Source organism: Idiotropiscis lumnitzeri, chromosome 2, assembly GCF_059441095.1.
Source record: "Idiotropiscis lumnitzeri isolate Australia: NSW breed Sydney's pygmy pipehorse chromosome 2, RoL_Ilum_1.0, whole genome shotgun sequence".
NCBI classification, from domain to species: domain Eukaryota; kingdom Metazoa; phylum Chordata; class Actinopteri; order Syngnathiformes; family Syngnathidae; genus Idiotropiscis; species Idiotropiscis lumnitzeri.
The window spans coordinates 15,963,840-15,979,367 of record NC_142392.1 but is presented as its reverse complement, the minus strand read 5'-3'; the positions used below and the strand labels follow the sequence as shown (position 1 = coordinate 15,979,367).

The following is a 15,528-nucleotide window of genomic DNA, read 5'->3' as shown; positions in this document are numbered from 1 at the left end:
TTAGTTGGCTGTGAGTGATTTCGTGATAGTGAGAGTTTTTTGTGTGTGAGCATGAGAGGATTTTTTTGGTGCATGTGACAATTTTTGGGGCGTATGCGAGTGTGGAGTTTCTAGCATGAATAAGAAATTTGGTATATGTGAGAAGTTTCAGAGGATTTTGAGGTATTTTTTGGTGAGAATTATTTTGGTAACCATCAGAAATTGTTTTTTAGTGATACAGATTTTTTTTTTTTTAGTTTTGTTTTGTTTTTTTAGGCGTGAATGAGAGGTGAATAATAAGTTTGTGCAAGGAAGTAAGAGATTTTTTGGGAGGTTAAAGTGTCCAAAACTTCCATTCATTTCACCTTCTACCGCCACTTACTGTCGACTGAAAATGACATCATAGTGCCCTGTGAACGTCACATGACCAAACCTAGTTACCAGGTGAACCGTGATTGGTCGTGAGCCCTGAGCAATCGTGATGTCATTTTCAGTCGACAAGTGGCAAAATGGCCGCCCCCTGAAATGGATAAAAACGAGTTCATTTTGTGGCTTATTTCATGTTCCACAAATACTATATTAATCAGAATGCTGTGTGTGGCACATCGAACATATTGTCAACACATTTTCACTCAACTTGCCTTTTAACTCATTTTATCCCAACTATTTTGACAAGGGGAAACACAATTTTGCAAGGCCTCCAGAATATTGTGGTCTAAAGATGGAGTTATGGCAAACAAACAAAAAGGCTAAGACGTAGAAATACGTCTTTGGGAGGCGGGGAATACAATTTTGAAAACGTATATATACGTCTTATGGATTGAATGAGATAATGTTGTTTTTGGTGAATAAGACACCTCATAGCGTTAAAAAAAAAAGACACACCTGCTAGTCTTCATGTTATTGCTGTGAATGCGTGCATGTGTGTGAGTGTGTATGGTCGCCATGGCATTTGGTCCCGAGTCTGAGTTGACAGTGATATTGACTTCCCGTGGTGGCAACTGGAGGTCACTGTCGTGGCCACGGCATGCCTGACAGTTAACTGGTCGATGTTTAGCTTTCAATGTGTGTGCGTGTTTGCATGTGTGTGTGTATGATGCCGTCAGTGGTGAAATGTGAGGACATGCGTGGTTAGCGTGGCTGATGCGATGAGTCTGCAGACTGACTGCAATGTGTAAATGACACCGTGTAAAATTATATAGAGCCTAATATAATTTGGCTGAAGCCTATTTTGTTATTTATCCACTGGCGGGGAGATTAGGATAAATTTAACTGCAAACACTTTATTGATAGTCTCTGCTGTTCTTATTAATTAAAAGTATGTGTAACCAGAAAGATGTTCCTTTAGGGACACTCATGCTCCATTTAAGAATCAATTTGTGCCTCATCTTGGAGATGCGCGATACCGTCTATTTTTGAGAAGGCGGCCGGGGGTCTCCGTCATTGAACGTTGGCATCAGGCTACTTCAAAAAAAGTCGCAGAGCTTTCTGTCTCTATCTGTGCGTGTGTGGGTGTGTGTGTGTCCGTCTGTGATCTGACATTTACCTTCCTGGATCATTGAAGGTTCCGCCGTAGACACGGGACTCATCTTGAACACTTTTATTACATCTCCCGGGGAGGTGTATGTTTGAGTCGCGGTGATTAGCCTGCCAACATAAACGACAGAAATCCGCATTGTTGATCATGTGATTGAGAAAAAAAAAATAAATAAATAAAAATATATATATAATTGCACAATGGAATAGAAACTGTGATTCGAGTTCTGTATACTATATTTTTCTTTCATTGTAATATCTAAAATGTTTTGTCTAGAAATGAATAAGGTCATACAATATTAATGCGTTGAGAATTTGAATGGACTGAAGGATCACGCTCATCTGAAATCTTAAACGATTGCGAAACGATTCAAAGACGGTTCCATTTGAAAGTGGAGCCGTTCGATTCGGTTCGACTCAGCGGGGTGACCATTCCATTCGTATGATACAACAACTTTTTACGTTGTCATTTTACGAACATTTCAACGAACTTGTCGGTAATGTTAATCCGCTTTCCTTCAAAGGTAAATCTTTCAAATAAAAGATGATTCCATATCTCGATATATGTCAAATTGAAACGATTCGATTCGGTCGATTCGAAACCATGCACTTGCGACTTTGTAAAGAAAACAAAAAATACAAACAATGCAAGCAAAAAAAGAAATGAGCACATTTATTTTGAAGGTGAATTTTACTGGCCTTGTGCACGTATAAGAGAGAATCTTCACAAATATTTGCTTTTGTGAAACGTGGCTGGCACTCAGCCAATAAACCACGCGGAGACTTTAACGTTCCTCGTTGATAGGCTGCTTTTTAAAAGCCTGCTGTGAATTCGAGCCGAACTAGCTGAGGCATTATAATGAGGTGGGAAGATGCAAATAAATAAATAAAATGCAGAAAATCAATCCTTTGGCATAACCTCATTTTCTTTTGTAATAAAAGTCGAAATATTGAGCAATGGTTAGAAAGGGACTGACTCGTCTAATACATTTGCAACGCTTGGGTCAGTAAATATAACTGGACGCAATGAGGAAAGGTGTACCTCAGCTGGAGAATGGAGAAAAAAAAAAAAAAAAAAAAGCAGAGCCATTTTCCATGGTTAGGGGTCCAGTACAAATGAAGTGCATTTATATGAACATAAAAGCCCGGCCAGACGTGCACAATTACTCAGTTCAGTACCTCGTCCGAGATTAGATCAACGCTCGTGGACGCAAGAGTGGCACGATGAGACATTTAGCGGAATGAGGAGGTCGCTGATATTCATATTGATCCCTCCTCGGCGAACGCATTCTGCTGCTGCACGTATACAACCTGCAGGCAATATCATTCGAGCGCGTACATTATGATTTTTTTGTTGTTGTTGTTTTTTTTTTTTTTTTATGCCTTTACATCAGTTCGCAATAGGAAATCGATTTGTCCAAGAGCACAATGACTCTCTTCATTATGTAACAGCAAGATGTAGGCGGGCTGTAGCCTGCTGTATTAAGTAGGTCACGAGATTAAAGGGAATAAAATCTGTCTCGTGGCCTCTTCTGTTTGCCTCGATTTTACCCAGAGTGTCAAGCTTTTCATTGAGAATGCAATGCAAATCCGTGATTCTTTTTAAGGATATTTATTGTGCGCTATTTTTTTTTTTTTTCCAAGTTCCTTTTCCCCATGTAGATTTTTCTGTATTGCAATAAATTAAATAAGGTGTATAATACAGTCACTGGCGGAGCTACAGGGGACTCACGGGGGGAATGCCCCCCCACCCCCCCACCCCCCCCCGAAATATGATTCGACGCCAAATTGATTTTTGGGTATATTCCGATTTTTCACAGAATTTTTTTTCCACATTTCCCTCCATTTTCCGTTTTTTCTGAAGAATTTGGGGGCTTTTTAAAAAAAAATTGGGGAGGGGGGGGGGTGTTTGACGGACACTCTGATATAGCCTTATCCCCCTCAATTTTCTTACACCCTTGTACAAATAAAATATGCTCTCGAAAATGAACTTGCAATGCAGTACCAACTCACCTCGCGAAAAAGAGAAAAAGCGGGATCACTAAATGCGTGACATCAGGTGTGAATTAGGGTTTGTCGGTATCTACACAAAACGCAACAAACACTTACTTCCCTAAAAAGGACTGTGAGCAGCGCATCCTGTGCAGAGGTTTGCCTGCTTTTCATTCCCCCTCGGTCCACACGAGCACACAAACGGAGATGGATTGCTGCTGGGCGCCATGGCAACCTCTGGGGCTTTTCTTCATCACTGTGGCTGAGAGAGAAAAAGCAAGGAAGCGGGGGGGAGAAGTAGGAGAGAGTTAATCAACATGGCGCATTAATTATGCCTTTACTCGCTGGAAAGCTCTTTCACTCACTATTGTGTATCCAAATAGCCGCGTGACAAATAAAAGCCTACGTTAGAAAATACAGGGACAAACTAGATAAAGGTACATTTCCCACGCTGCCCCCCCAAAAATGCAAAAGTCTACACACCCTTGTTCCAACTAATTGTGGTGTTAAAAAAAAAAAAAAAAAAAGAAAGATAAAGATAAATCATTTCAAAGGTTTTTCAACATTTGGAATTACGGTCAAAAAGTTTAACAGCAGTCAGTTTTAGCAACACTATTAAGATTTTTACTTGGGGAAAAAAAAGCCAATTAAAACAGTTTAACTTATATCAGAGACACTTTAAAGGGTGGAAAATGTGCGCCGACTCCCATTTAACGAGTTTGAATGTAATTCTGAAGACAGGCTGTGCAGTTTATAGATTACATTGATGGTGCAAAATGCATGGGGGTGTGTGTGTGTGTGTGTGTGTGTGTGTGTGTGTCCCAACTCTGGCTGTAATTGATCTCCCCATACTTTCTGTACATATGTGAATGGCATCAAAAGAGAATTGAAACATTTAGATGATGAGCTAAGATTAGATCAGTTTCACCTGTTGCATTTTTTTTTTTACCCTGTCAACTTTATCATGGTTGCCTCTTGTAAAAAAAAAAAAAAAAAAAAAAAAAAAAAAAAAAAAAGCCACAACACAGCAGAAGTGCCTGCTCATAAGTGGAGACTTTAACATTCATAGTGACAACAATTTGGATAAATATATCAAACAACTTTAAACTACACTTGATACTTTTGGTCTCTCACATTTAAAATGCCCCACACTTACCCAAGGTCACATTCTTGTTCTCATTACCTCTGTTGACATTTCAATTGTTGACGTTAAAGATCTGGCTCAGATCATTTCCCAAAAGTTCAGACAACCAATGTGTCGATTAAAAAAAAAAGATGTATAAACGAGGACACAAGCAATGTTTATGAAAATGATGGCTGTTTCATTCAATTAACCCCGAGATGAATTTACCTGGAAAATCTCCAACGAAGAGAATTTCGTGTCGACCTAAAACACCTTGGAGCCTCCATGTTAGGGGTCCACTACGATCCAAATGAGTTTCAAATCAAATCACCTCTTACACTCTAAGAGCAATATCGCCACCATGAGGATCATTTATGTAACTGCAAGTGTCCTAAACGTCAACTAGAACTATTAAAATGAAAAGGCTTTAATCATGCCATTTTTTGGATCACAGGAGAGATCGATTCTCAGGTTTTTAGCAACAATGGCTTCTTGTCATTAGCTACGACACGACACAAGAGGCTTTGGCATTATATAATAATAATGATAATATATTTTATTTGTGGGCGCCTTCCTAAGCACTCAAGGACACTTGAGATGATCTGAATTCAGAGTTTCCTCTTGTTACCGACGTGACGTCCATGTTTCGATTTAAATTGGTGCTAATGCGCTAGCTTCATGGAATTGTGAGCAAGTTTCTCACCACCAAAAAAAAAAAAAACGGTGCCTTTAGTGGCTCGTAAATTGTGGGTGTAAAACAAAATAAAATAGAATCTTCAACATACAACCGGAATTTTGCCGACTCTGGTTTGGCCTTCTTTCGCACTTGTATCTTCGTTTTTATTTTTTAGAAGACTTACGCTTCAACCACGACTCCATTGTTTGCATCGTATGTGATTGACAGGTAAACAGAGGTGGCACGTGATAGGTTGGGGCGAACCATTCTAGTTTGAGGGAGAATCAGGGTTTTTAAAATAAGATTAAATAACCTAGTGAAAATGGGGCTCGGCCGGGCACAGCCCGAAAAGGCAACGTGGGTCCCCCTTGCCATGGGCTCACCACTTGTGGGAGGGGCCAAAGGGGTGGGGTGCAATGTGAGTCGGGCAGCGGCAAGAGGCGCTCTGATCCCCGGCTACAGAAGCTAGCTCTTGGGATTTTGGAATGTCACCTCTCTGGTGGGGAAGGAGCCTGAGCTGGTGTGCGAGGCAGAGAAATTCCGACTAGATATAGTCGGGCTCACCTCCACACACAGCTTAGGCTCTGGTACCAGTCCTCTTGAGAGGGGTTGGACACTTTTCCACTCTGGAGTTGCCCAAGGTGAGAGACGCCGAGCAGGTGTGGGCATACCTATTGCCCCCCGGCTTGGCGCCTGTACACTGGGGTTCACCCCAGTGGGCGAGAGGGTAGCCTCCCTCCGCCTTAAGGTGGGGGGACGGGTGCTAACTTGTTTGTGCTTATGCACCAAACAGCAGTTCAGAGTACCCACCCTTTTTGGAGTCATTGGAGGGTTCCCCCTGGAGACTCCCTCGTTCTGCTGGGGGACTTCAATGCTCACGTGGGTAATGACAGTGAGACCTGGAAGGGCGTGATTGGGAGGAATGGCCCCCCCTATCTGAACCCGAGCGGTGTTCTGTTACTAGACTTCTGTGCTCGTCATGGATTGTCGATAACGAACACAATGTTCAAACATAAGGGTGTTCATATGTGCACTTGGCACCAGGACACCCTTGGCCGCAGTTCGATGATCGACTTTGTAGACGTGTCATAGGGTCATGTTTTGGACACTCGGGTGAAGAGAGGGGCGGCGCTGTCAACTGATCACCACCTGGTGCTCAGTTGGCTCCGATGGTGGGGGAAGATGCCGGTGCGACCCGGCAGACCCAAACGTATTGTGAGGGTCCACTGGGAACGCTTGGCAGAAGGCCCTGTCAGAAAGAGTTTCAACTCCCACCTTTGGCAGAACTTTGCCCACGTACTGGGGGAGGCGGGGGACATTGAGTCTGAGTGGGCCATGTTTTGTGCCTCCATTGTTGAGGCAGCCGATCGGAGCAGTGGACGTAAGGTGGTCGGTGCGGCAACACCCGAACCCGCTGGTGGACACCGGCGGTAAGGGATGCTGTCAGGCTGAAGAAGGAGTCCTATCGGGCCTTTCTGGCCTGTGGGACTCCGGAGGCAGCTGACAGGTACCGACTGGCCAAGCGGAATACAGCTTCGGTGGTTGCCGAAGCAAAAACTCGGGCGTGGGAGAAGTTCGGTGAGGAAATGGAAAACGACTTCCAGACGGCTTCGAGAGGGAAGCAGTGCACCATCAACACTATTTATAGAGGAGATGGGGTGCTGCTGACCTCAACTCGGGACGTTATGAGTCGGTGGGGAGAATACTTCGAAGACCTCCTCAATTGTACCGACACGCCTTCCTTTGAGGAAGCAGAGCCTGAAGACTCCGTGGTGGACTCATCTATCTCGGGGGCTGAAGTAACCGAGGTGGTTAACAAGCTCCTCGGTGGCAAGGCCCCGGGGGTGGATGAGATCCGCCCGGAGTTCCTTCGGGCTCTGGATGTTGTGGGGCTGTCATGGTTAACACGCCTCTACAACATTGCGTGGACATCGGGGACAGTGCCTCTGGATTGGCAGAACGGGGTGGCGGTCGCCCTTTTTAAGAAGGGGGACCGGAGGGTGTGTTCCAATTATAGAGGAATCACGCTCCTCAGCCTCCCTGGTAAGGTCAAATCTGGGGTACTGGAGAGGAGGGTCCGTCGGGAGGTTGAAGCTCAGATCCAAGAGGAGCAGTGCGGTTTTCGTCCTGGCCGTGGAACAGTGGACCAGCTCTACAGGGTCCTTGAGGGTGCATGGGAGTTCGCCCAACCAGTCTACATGTGCTTTGTGGACTTGGAGAAGGCGTTCAACCGTGTCCCACGGGGAGTTCTGTGGAGATTGCTTCGGGAGTACGGGGTACCGAGCCCCTTGATACGGTGCAGTTGGGTCCCTGTACCACCGATGTCAGAGTTTGGTCCGCATTGCCGGCAGTAAGTCGGATTTGTTTCCAGTGAGGGTTGGACTCAGCCAAGGCTGCCCTTTGTCACCGATTCTGTTCATAACTTTTATGGACAGAATTTCTAGGCGCAGTCAGGGCGATGAGGGGATTCGGTTTGGTGACCTCAGTATTTCATCTCTGCTTTTTGCAGATGATGTGGTACTGTTGGCTTCGTCAAGCCGTGATCTCCGACTCTCATTGGAGCGGTTCGCAGTCGAGTGTAAAGCGATTGGGATGAAGATCAGCGCCTCCAAATCTGAGACCATGGTTCTCAGTCGGAAAAAGGTGGAGTGCCCTCTCCAGGTCGGGAAGAAGATCCTGCCCTAAGTGGAGGAGTTTAAGTATCTTGGGGTCTTGTTTACGAGTGAGGGGAGGTTGGAACGAGAGATCGACAGGCGGATCGGTGCAGCCTCCGCTGTGATGCGGACGCTGTATCGGTCTGTCGTGGTGAAGAGGGAGCTGAGCCAGAAGGCGAAGCTCTTGATTGACCGGTCGATCTTCGTTCCTCCCCTCACCTATGGTCACGAGCTGTGGGTCGCGGCCGAAAGAACAAGATCTCGGATACAAGCGGCCGAAATGAATTTCCTCCGCAGGGTGTCTGGGCTCTCTCTTAGAGATAGGGTGAGAAGCTCGGCCATCCGGGAGGAACTCATTGTTGAGCCGCTGCTCCTCCAGATGAGGTGGCTCGGGCATCTGTTTAGGATGCCTCCTGGACGCCTCCCTGGTGAGGTGTTCCGGGCATGTCCCACCGGCAGGAGGCCCAGAGGATGACCCAGGACACGCTGGAGAGACTACATCTCCCGGCTGGCCTGGGAACGCCTGGGCATCCCTCCGGCAGAGCTGGAAGATGTCGCTGGGGAGCGGGAAGTCTGGGCTAAGCGGCGGATAATGGATGGATGGATTGATGGATGGATGGATGGATGGATGGAACCTACTGAAAACAAAAAAATGTTTTATGACCTTATATTTTCCTGAAACATTTAACTAATTAAATAATTATTTTTGAAAAGATTTTTGCATGTTTGTTTGTTTTATTTAAAATCTCACGTACCGCTGGAGTTCACGTACCCCCAGGGGTACGCATATATATATATATATATATATATATACATACACATATACACACACACAATTGCACGTAGATTCTTTTTTCAGTGAGGCCCTATATTGGTTAAAACTTTCAACCTTGTTCGATTTCTGAAAATCATTCAGTGTTCCAGGTCCCGTCACGGCAAACGTGCGACAACATCATGTCCACCATGTTTTTGACGAGGACCCTCGGAGGGTGAATGTTGTGAGGTTGGTGGTGCGCCACGCACATCTGCCAGGCGTCCACCAGCAGAACGTTGAGACCCTTGAACATGGCACGCAGTATGACATTCAGTTGCATCGAAAACCAGTCACTGAAAATCAGGCTGAGGTTCCGGTCCAGAGCCCGAGGGTTGGCCGTGCGGACTATTACCACCGTCCTCGGCGCCCGGTCCAGAAGTCGCACCACTGCATTGCGGATATGTCGTAGGCGGTGGATGTATACCTCCACGGGGAAAGCGCTGAAGTGAGCCCAGACGCTGAGCGCCACAACCGTGTTGGGCCCACCGGTCAGGTCGTCCAACTCGTTGGCAATGTAGCTCAACTTGTGTGCCATAACAGGGGTATAGGAGACGATGGGTGGGCCGTGGAAGCGATACTTGAGCAGAATGTCGTGGGTGCTGTCCACCGCCATGAAGGGCCCCACTTTTATTGTACTCTCTTGTCGGAATTCCTGCATCCCTGTTGGGCAGAATACAATCAAGCTACATAATAGGAAACAAGAAAAACTTGCTCTGCCTGGTGAAAGAGAAGCAGACCGGCTTTATAATAGATTTTTCATTTTAGTCAGTGTGGATTCACATTATTTCATGGTAGGCCTCTATGGTAAAAATGTTCTAATCATATATAAAATAGCATGAATAACTAAACCTGTATGGTGAGCATTTATTCACAAGTGTCATTTGGTTCCAGCCGGAAGGTCGACTCCACAGCCGAGTGGCCGCATTAGAACTCCAAATTTCGGCTGTTACATTTTAAATTAGACGGCCTGTTGTCGGTCGAAAAACTGGAGCCAATCCTCATCCAAATAAATGTGCATGTCTTCTCATTCCCACTTCAGTCTCTGTAAATATCCCGACTGGTGCTTTATGACGTGCGTCCTCACCGTGATCTGCAAAGAAGCAGTGTGCGCTCCCTCTGCTCACTCCCACATATCCTCATCCTATAAATCAGCCACGGAGTGGTTAATCCTTTTGATATGTTGAAGTGGTCATAGGTTGGGATGTCCACATGAATTTTGGTGCCAATTGATCACTGTTTTTGGACGTTAGAAGCAATGAATATAAAATTATTTCCAATGGAGAGATTGTAATCCATCCCTTTAGTGACTCTACAAGAACTATTGGGAGAGCGGAGGGGGGCGTGGCCATAGTCCTCATTTAAAGTAGGCATTTTTCAAGAGGTCACTATTTTGTACTAAAAAGGAAAATGATCACTAATTTCAGTTTCCTGATCCAAAAATATAAAAACTGAGCTTGTTCTAGCTTGCGCATGCAAAGAAGGTATTGCTGTCAGCAGCATGACCTCAGACCACCGCATTCCTTAGAAACCCGGTTTCAAATCAAAACCAAAAATATCTCAGCATACAAGCAAACAATGAAACAAATAAATAAAATTAACACAAAACATGCATCTTTCATGCCATTTATATCCCCAAAAGAAATTAAAATAACACAAAAAACAGTATTGAGGCATTCTGGGAGCCTCAGCCAATCAGATGGCTGGTTAGAAAGCTGTGAGTGGTGTGCTTTGGGCAGTGTGTTTTTATTTTTTTTTATAGTTTTTGCAATCTGTTGTCTAAACCTGTGAAGTTTCTTGCTTGCAATAACAAGAATGATAAGACAGACGACGACATCGTGGACAGCTGCCCTTTTGTCCAGCTTTCTCCTGCACCATCACCCAAAGAACGCGTTCACATAATGTATAGGTCATAGTCAATTTGTCTTCAACTTTGGCCAGTAGGGTGTGCTAACGTGCACTCTGAAATACCCCACGGGGAAATAAGCTCAATGGTTGAGTGAGTTGCTCAGTCCATATAGTAGGCGTGTCGCATTACAAGGCGCCTTGTTTTTTTGGGGGGGAAGATTTGGGACTTTAAAGTGTGCCTTATGGTCGCGGAAATCCAGTACTTTTCCCACCCTTGTCCACTTTTAACGCCACCGCAATGCTTTGAGGCCCACTCACCTGGAAGCACGCTGACAAGGTACTCATACCACTGGCGCATCGTGGAGTCGCCGTACATGTAGACCATCTTGTTGGTCAAACACTGAGTGATGGACGCTCCATCAAACTGCCGCATGGTTACGCCGCTCAATGGCCTCCAAATGTCCTGGTAGTAGTATCCAGATGTTGCCAGCTTCACGGGAGCCAGTTTTTGACTGCCATTTTCTACATTGATGGCAGACAAAATCATGTGAAAAATAACCCAAACGTGAGAATCATTGTTCTGAAGGTCAGCAGTACCTTTCCTGGGAGGCAGCACGATGATGGTGTCTGATGTGGAAGCATGGATGGGAAATTTAATGTTCACGCCACTGATGTCCAAAAAATGAATTACAAGGATTACAACAGGTATGGCAACAATTACCGAGGTACTAACGGTGATATTTGTACAGAGATAAAAAATAAATACATTTTTTAAAAAGCTAGGTGAGCTATTCCAAAGGTACTAGCCACCCTAGATGGACGCTTTATCCTTTTTTCCGTCCTCGGTCTGTAGCTGTTTTCGGGAAGTAGACTGGGTGTGCCAGCCAATCGCAGGGCACACACAGACAAACAAACATAAACACTCAGAATCACACCTTGGGACAATTTAGATCAGGTGTGGGCAAACTATGGCCCGGGGGGCCACATGCGGCCCGTTAAACGTTTTAATCCGGCCCGCCGAACTTGAAAAAAAATTAAATGAATAAACCTTGTTAATGTTTTATTTTCTAAATACTCTGGCGTGTCAAACACAGATATTTTGTTGGAATGATTTTGTTCATTTTCATTTAAAATTAAATGAGATGAGGTACAAGGTGCACTTGGAGTCAATGTTGACCTCCTCCCACAGGATGTGGAATAAGATTTTCCAGAGGTGAGAGTTGAAACGCCTTCTGACAGGCGACCCGACCCGACTTTAGCTGCAGAACCTCACAATAACTGAGTCTCATCTTCTACCACACCATCGAAGCCAATACATAACCAGTTTGCAGTGACGGGCCGTGCATTTCACACGTAGGCCTTCAGTGAAGTCCTACTTAGTCCGACTTGAATGAATCCCCCTCATAATAGCATAATTTATGACACCGCGGCTGAAGAAATGATAAACAGAAAGACTCCTATGCACTACTAGGCGAGTGATGGACGACTTAGCTTCTCTTGAAAAGTCCGACATGAAAATAGCCTTGCAAGTGTATCTGCAATCAAAATCACACTTTTCCCTCCTCCAGCCATTGTTATTTCAGATTTTCGAATGTGAATAATATGATCATGATTTCTTCATAATGTTAGGTCAACAGAGAAGGCCTAGAAGGCCTTGACCGCCTGCCACTGCCAGTTTGGGAGTTTAGGGTTCCCTTTTAGACACATTTTCATAAGGTACTGACATCAAAGCCGGTTTTAATCCATAAGACGTATATATACATTTTCTAAATTGTAGTCCCTGGCTCCCAAAGACGTATTTATACGTCTTTGCCTTTTTTTTTTTTCTTTTTTTTTTGCATCATAGCTCCATGTTTTATGTTAAGACCACAATATTCTGTAGGCCTTGCAAAATCAGTCAAAATCCAGAATAAAACGCTGTGATTGAGGTGTTTCCTCTCGTGAAAACGGCTGGGAGTGAATGAGTTAAAGAGTGAATATTCTACCGGTATCTCATATTTTGTTCGATGCAATTGTGAAGTACCCAAATCAATATTCGAGGTGAAGTTTCCAATCACCCAAATGTGATTGGGGCGTTACCAGCTCGTTCTGTTTTACAATACTTTTGAAACAGCTCATGCCCAAAAATCATAGAGTGTGCAAACCTCTGAAAGAGCAAAGCTTCCTTGGTGGTGATCATGTTTTGGACGGAGCCTCCCAGGACGTGGTTGTTTCTGGTGTCGCAGCTGAGCATTTTGGGCTTGTAGCAATACCAAGGGTCGCCGGTTTGAAGGTCCGTGTAGTTGCACAGTGGCCTTTGGTCTTGCGGCAGACACATGTGGCACACCGTCTTCTCAGAATGATTGCCTCGGCGGAAAACGCTGGAGAAGTACAGCCGATCGTGCCGTTTCTCCCTCAGTCGCTGCAGCACGGTGACGGCCTCGCTCGAGTGCACCATCATGACCCCAACCTGAGCCGAGCCCTCCCACAGAAGCGGGAATCGAGCGGAATAAAGTCCATTCTTGTGGTCCAACACCTGCCCGGCCACACCGGCCTTGTATTTTGGGGAGTGCAACCGAGCCAACAGCAAATCGCCGCCGTAGTGCTTGGGTTGGCCCCTGAAGTCATGCAGACGGATCTGCACTTCCAGCTCGTCACCCACATACCAGTGCTGGTCGTTATTGGCTGGAACGATTGTAAACAGGCTATGGGCCGGGTCACTTGTCTGGGACGGGTTGGGTGTGCCAGAGGGCGGCTGGGGCCAGGCGATCAGGTCCAACAGGTTACATTCCTCCAGCTCTTCTTCGTATGACAATGGCCGGCCAAGATGGGGACAGAAGGTGCGCCATGCAGACACATTTGGTGACATGATGCATTTCTTGTCCTGGTACAGGTCCTGGTTCTGGTTCTTCCAACTCTGTAGAGAGAACATGTTATGCATACATGGTGATATTTCAATTCTGGATCACAGAAACCCGGTGCCACTGTGCTGTAGCACTTTGATGTGCAGCGAGAGATTATCAAATGTCCTACAAAAATGTTTTCAATTTGGTAGAATTGGTGGGAAAATTATTTATTACAAATAATGTTTTCTTTTGTTTAACTATCTAAACAAAGTGACATGTAGTGATTGAGATTAAATGACAAAACAGACACACCTCACTTCACTCTTGCAAATTTGTGATTAATTAATCCCACCCATTTTCACGAGCGGAAACCCCTCAATCCCAGCGTTTTTCTGGATTTTGACTGGTTTTGCAACGCCAACAGAATATTCTATTCCAATGCTAGAAAAACAGCTATGAGGCAAAAAAAAAAGGCTAAGACGTATAAATACGTCTTTGGGAGGCGGGGACTACGTTTTTTTTAAAGGTCTATGTATGTTTTATGGCTTGAATGAGTTCGATTTACAGGAGATGATCCTAATTTGAGAGGAGTTACCATTTGTGATTTATCTGTTTGAACAATTATTCAATTAAATATCGCTCTTTTTGTGGCAATTCAGTGACAATGCCCTCCGTTCCCTGAAAGCCACAGGTTCTTGGTGAACGTCTCTTCCTTGTGAGTCACCAAAGCATTGTTTATATTGTAGACAATATCCAAATTCCATCGTAAATAGGGTCTATCATATATTAAGATTTTTGTTTGATTAATAACATGATCGAAAATATGACCTTTTGATGGAAGGTTTTCGGATGGCTGGATATCTCATGCAACCCCATATACAAAAACAAAAAAGTTGCCCAGCAGCATTCATGTGGATGAACTGGTCATGCTGCTATCGAGGGGAGTGACGTTTGTTTGTTTTGCCTATTTCAACTTTATTTCTAGAACGCATTTCACATTGGTGTCTTCCATAAATGAACAGTTTTATGTAGAACACCATTTTTTGATCAAAACAATTGATGTTGGGTCATTCCCCGAGGCACACCAGATGAACTGTCAAGGCACGAAAAGAAAGGTACGCATCTTACAAATTCTGTCAGGGCATGAGAATAACTTCATCATTCAATAAAAACAAAATCAAATGAACTTCTCTTACCTGCCCTATGATGTTGCGTAGGAGGAAGATGAGGACATATTTCTCCAAATTTTGTGACATGGCGAAAGACTTTCCTACCGCTCCGAACTAACTTACCATACCAAACTTGGTAAAGTAAACACATCCTTTGGGCGGGCCCTCGAGGGAGCTGCAAATGCTTTTTGAATAAGAATGCAATGAAAGGGTGGTTGAAGAACAAAGTTCGAGAGAGAAAAGAAAAGCAAAACAGGACAATGGATGAATTAAAAAAAAAAAAAAGTGGTGCTAAAACTCCAGGCGCATTTTCATCCTTAAGGCTTTACAATGAAATACAAAACATTGAAATAAATAAATAAATAAATAACACCAGAGAGCTCAAATTTCACCCAGATGCTTAGAACATGTCAATGTTCATGCTTTCATTTCTAAATTACTTTCAGCTGGTAGCAACATAGATGACCTTGAAAGAACAATTTGACATATTTTGTCATTATAACCCAGGATTTTTGATGCAATTTAAACCTGAAGTGTATGGTTCTAGTTTCAATGATTACCTTATGAATCTTTCATTAGACGATTGCCATGGTTCGTTTTTGTCCTGTTGTGTGTTTGTGTTTGGTTTTGCCCAGCTGGGGTGAGGGCGTTTCCTTCCAGCGCTTCGTTCCGGGTCAGGTCGTCATGGAGAGACGCGCCCACCCGTCACGCACCTGTCACTCGTCATGCTCTTGATTCAATACCATTGACGGCTAAATACGTCTTCTTTTTTTTTTTTAACTCAGTTGGTAGTGAATGAGTTGAGGACTTCACGCCGGCAGTTCATTGTTGGAAGATTCCCCATGCTCATGAGCACAAGCTGCGAATTGTTGGACGTCTCGTTGTTGCGTTCCGTGATTTATGTCCGTATTCATT

The 15,528-nt window shown here is 44.5% G+C and overlaps 1 protein-coding gene across 3 annotated transcripts; it reads right to left on the bottom strand.

The window, feature by feature from the left end:
* Window positions 1-7,470: 7,470 nt before the first annotated feature.
* Window positions 7,471-15,189, bottom strand: LOC148341802 (NXPE family member 3-like). 3 transcript variants are annotated; one of them, XM_088288846.1, is made up of 5 exons: window positions 15,174-15,189; window positions 14,641-14,797; window positions 12,764-13,515; window positions 10,938-11,287; window positions 7,471-9,434 (listed from the first exon to the last, which is right to left on the bottom strand). In XM_088288846.1, the coding sequence occupies exons 2-5, from the start codon at window positions 14,698-14,700 to the stop codon at window positions 8,869-8,871; spliced, it is 1,728 nt and encodes a 575-aa protein (XP_088144972.1). In that variant the 5' UTR covers window positions 14,701-14,797; window positions 15,174-15,189; the 3' UTR covers window positions 7,471-8,868. The 3 variants fall into 3 exon arrangements, with proteins under 3 accessions (XP_088144972.1, XP_088144973.1, XP_088144974.1); XM_088288848.1 differs by lacking the exon at window positions 15,174-15,189 and having other exon boundaries at window positions 7,473-9,434; window positions 10,938-11,141; window positions 11,217-11,287; XM_088288847.1 differs by lacking the exon at window positions 15,174-15,189 and having other exon boundaries at window positions 14,641-14,946.
* Between the last annotated feature and the right edge of the window lie 339 nt (window positions 15,190-15,528).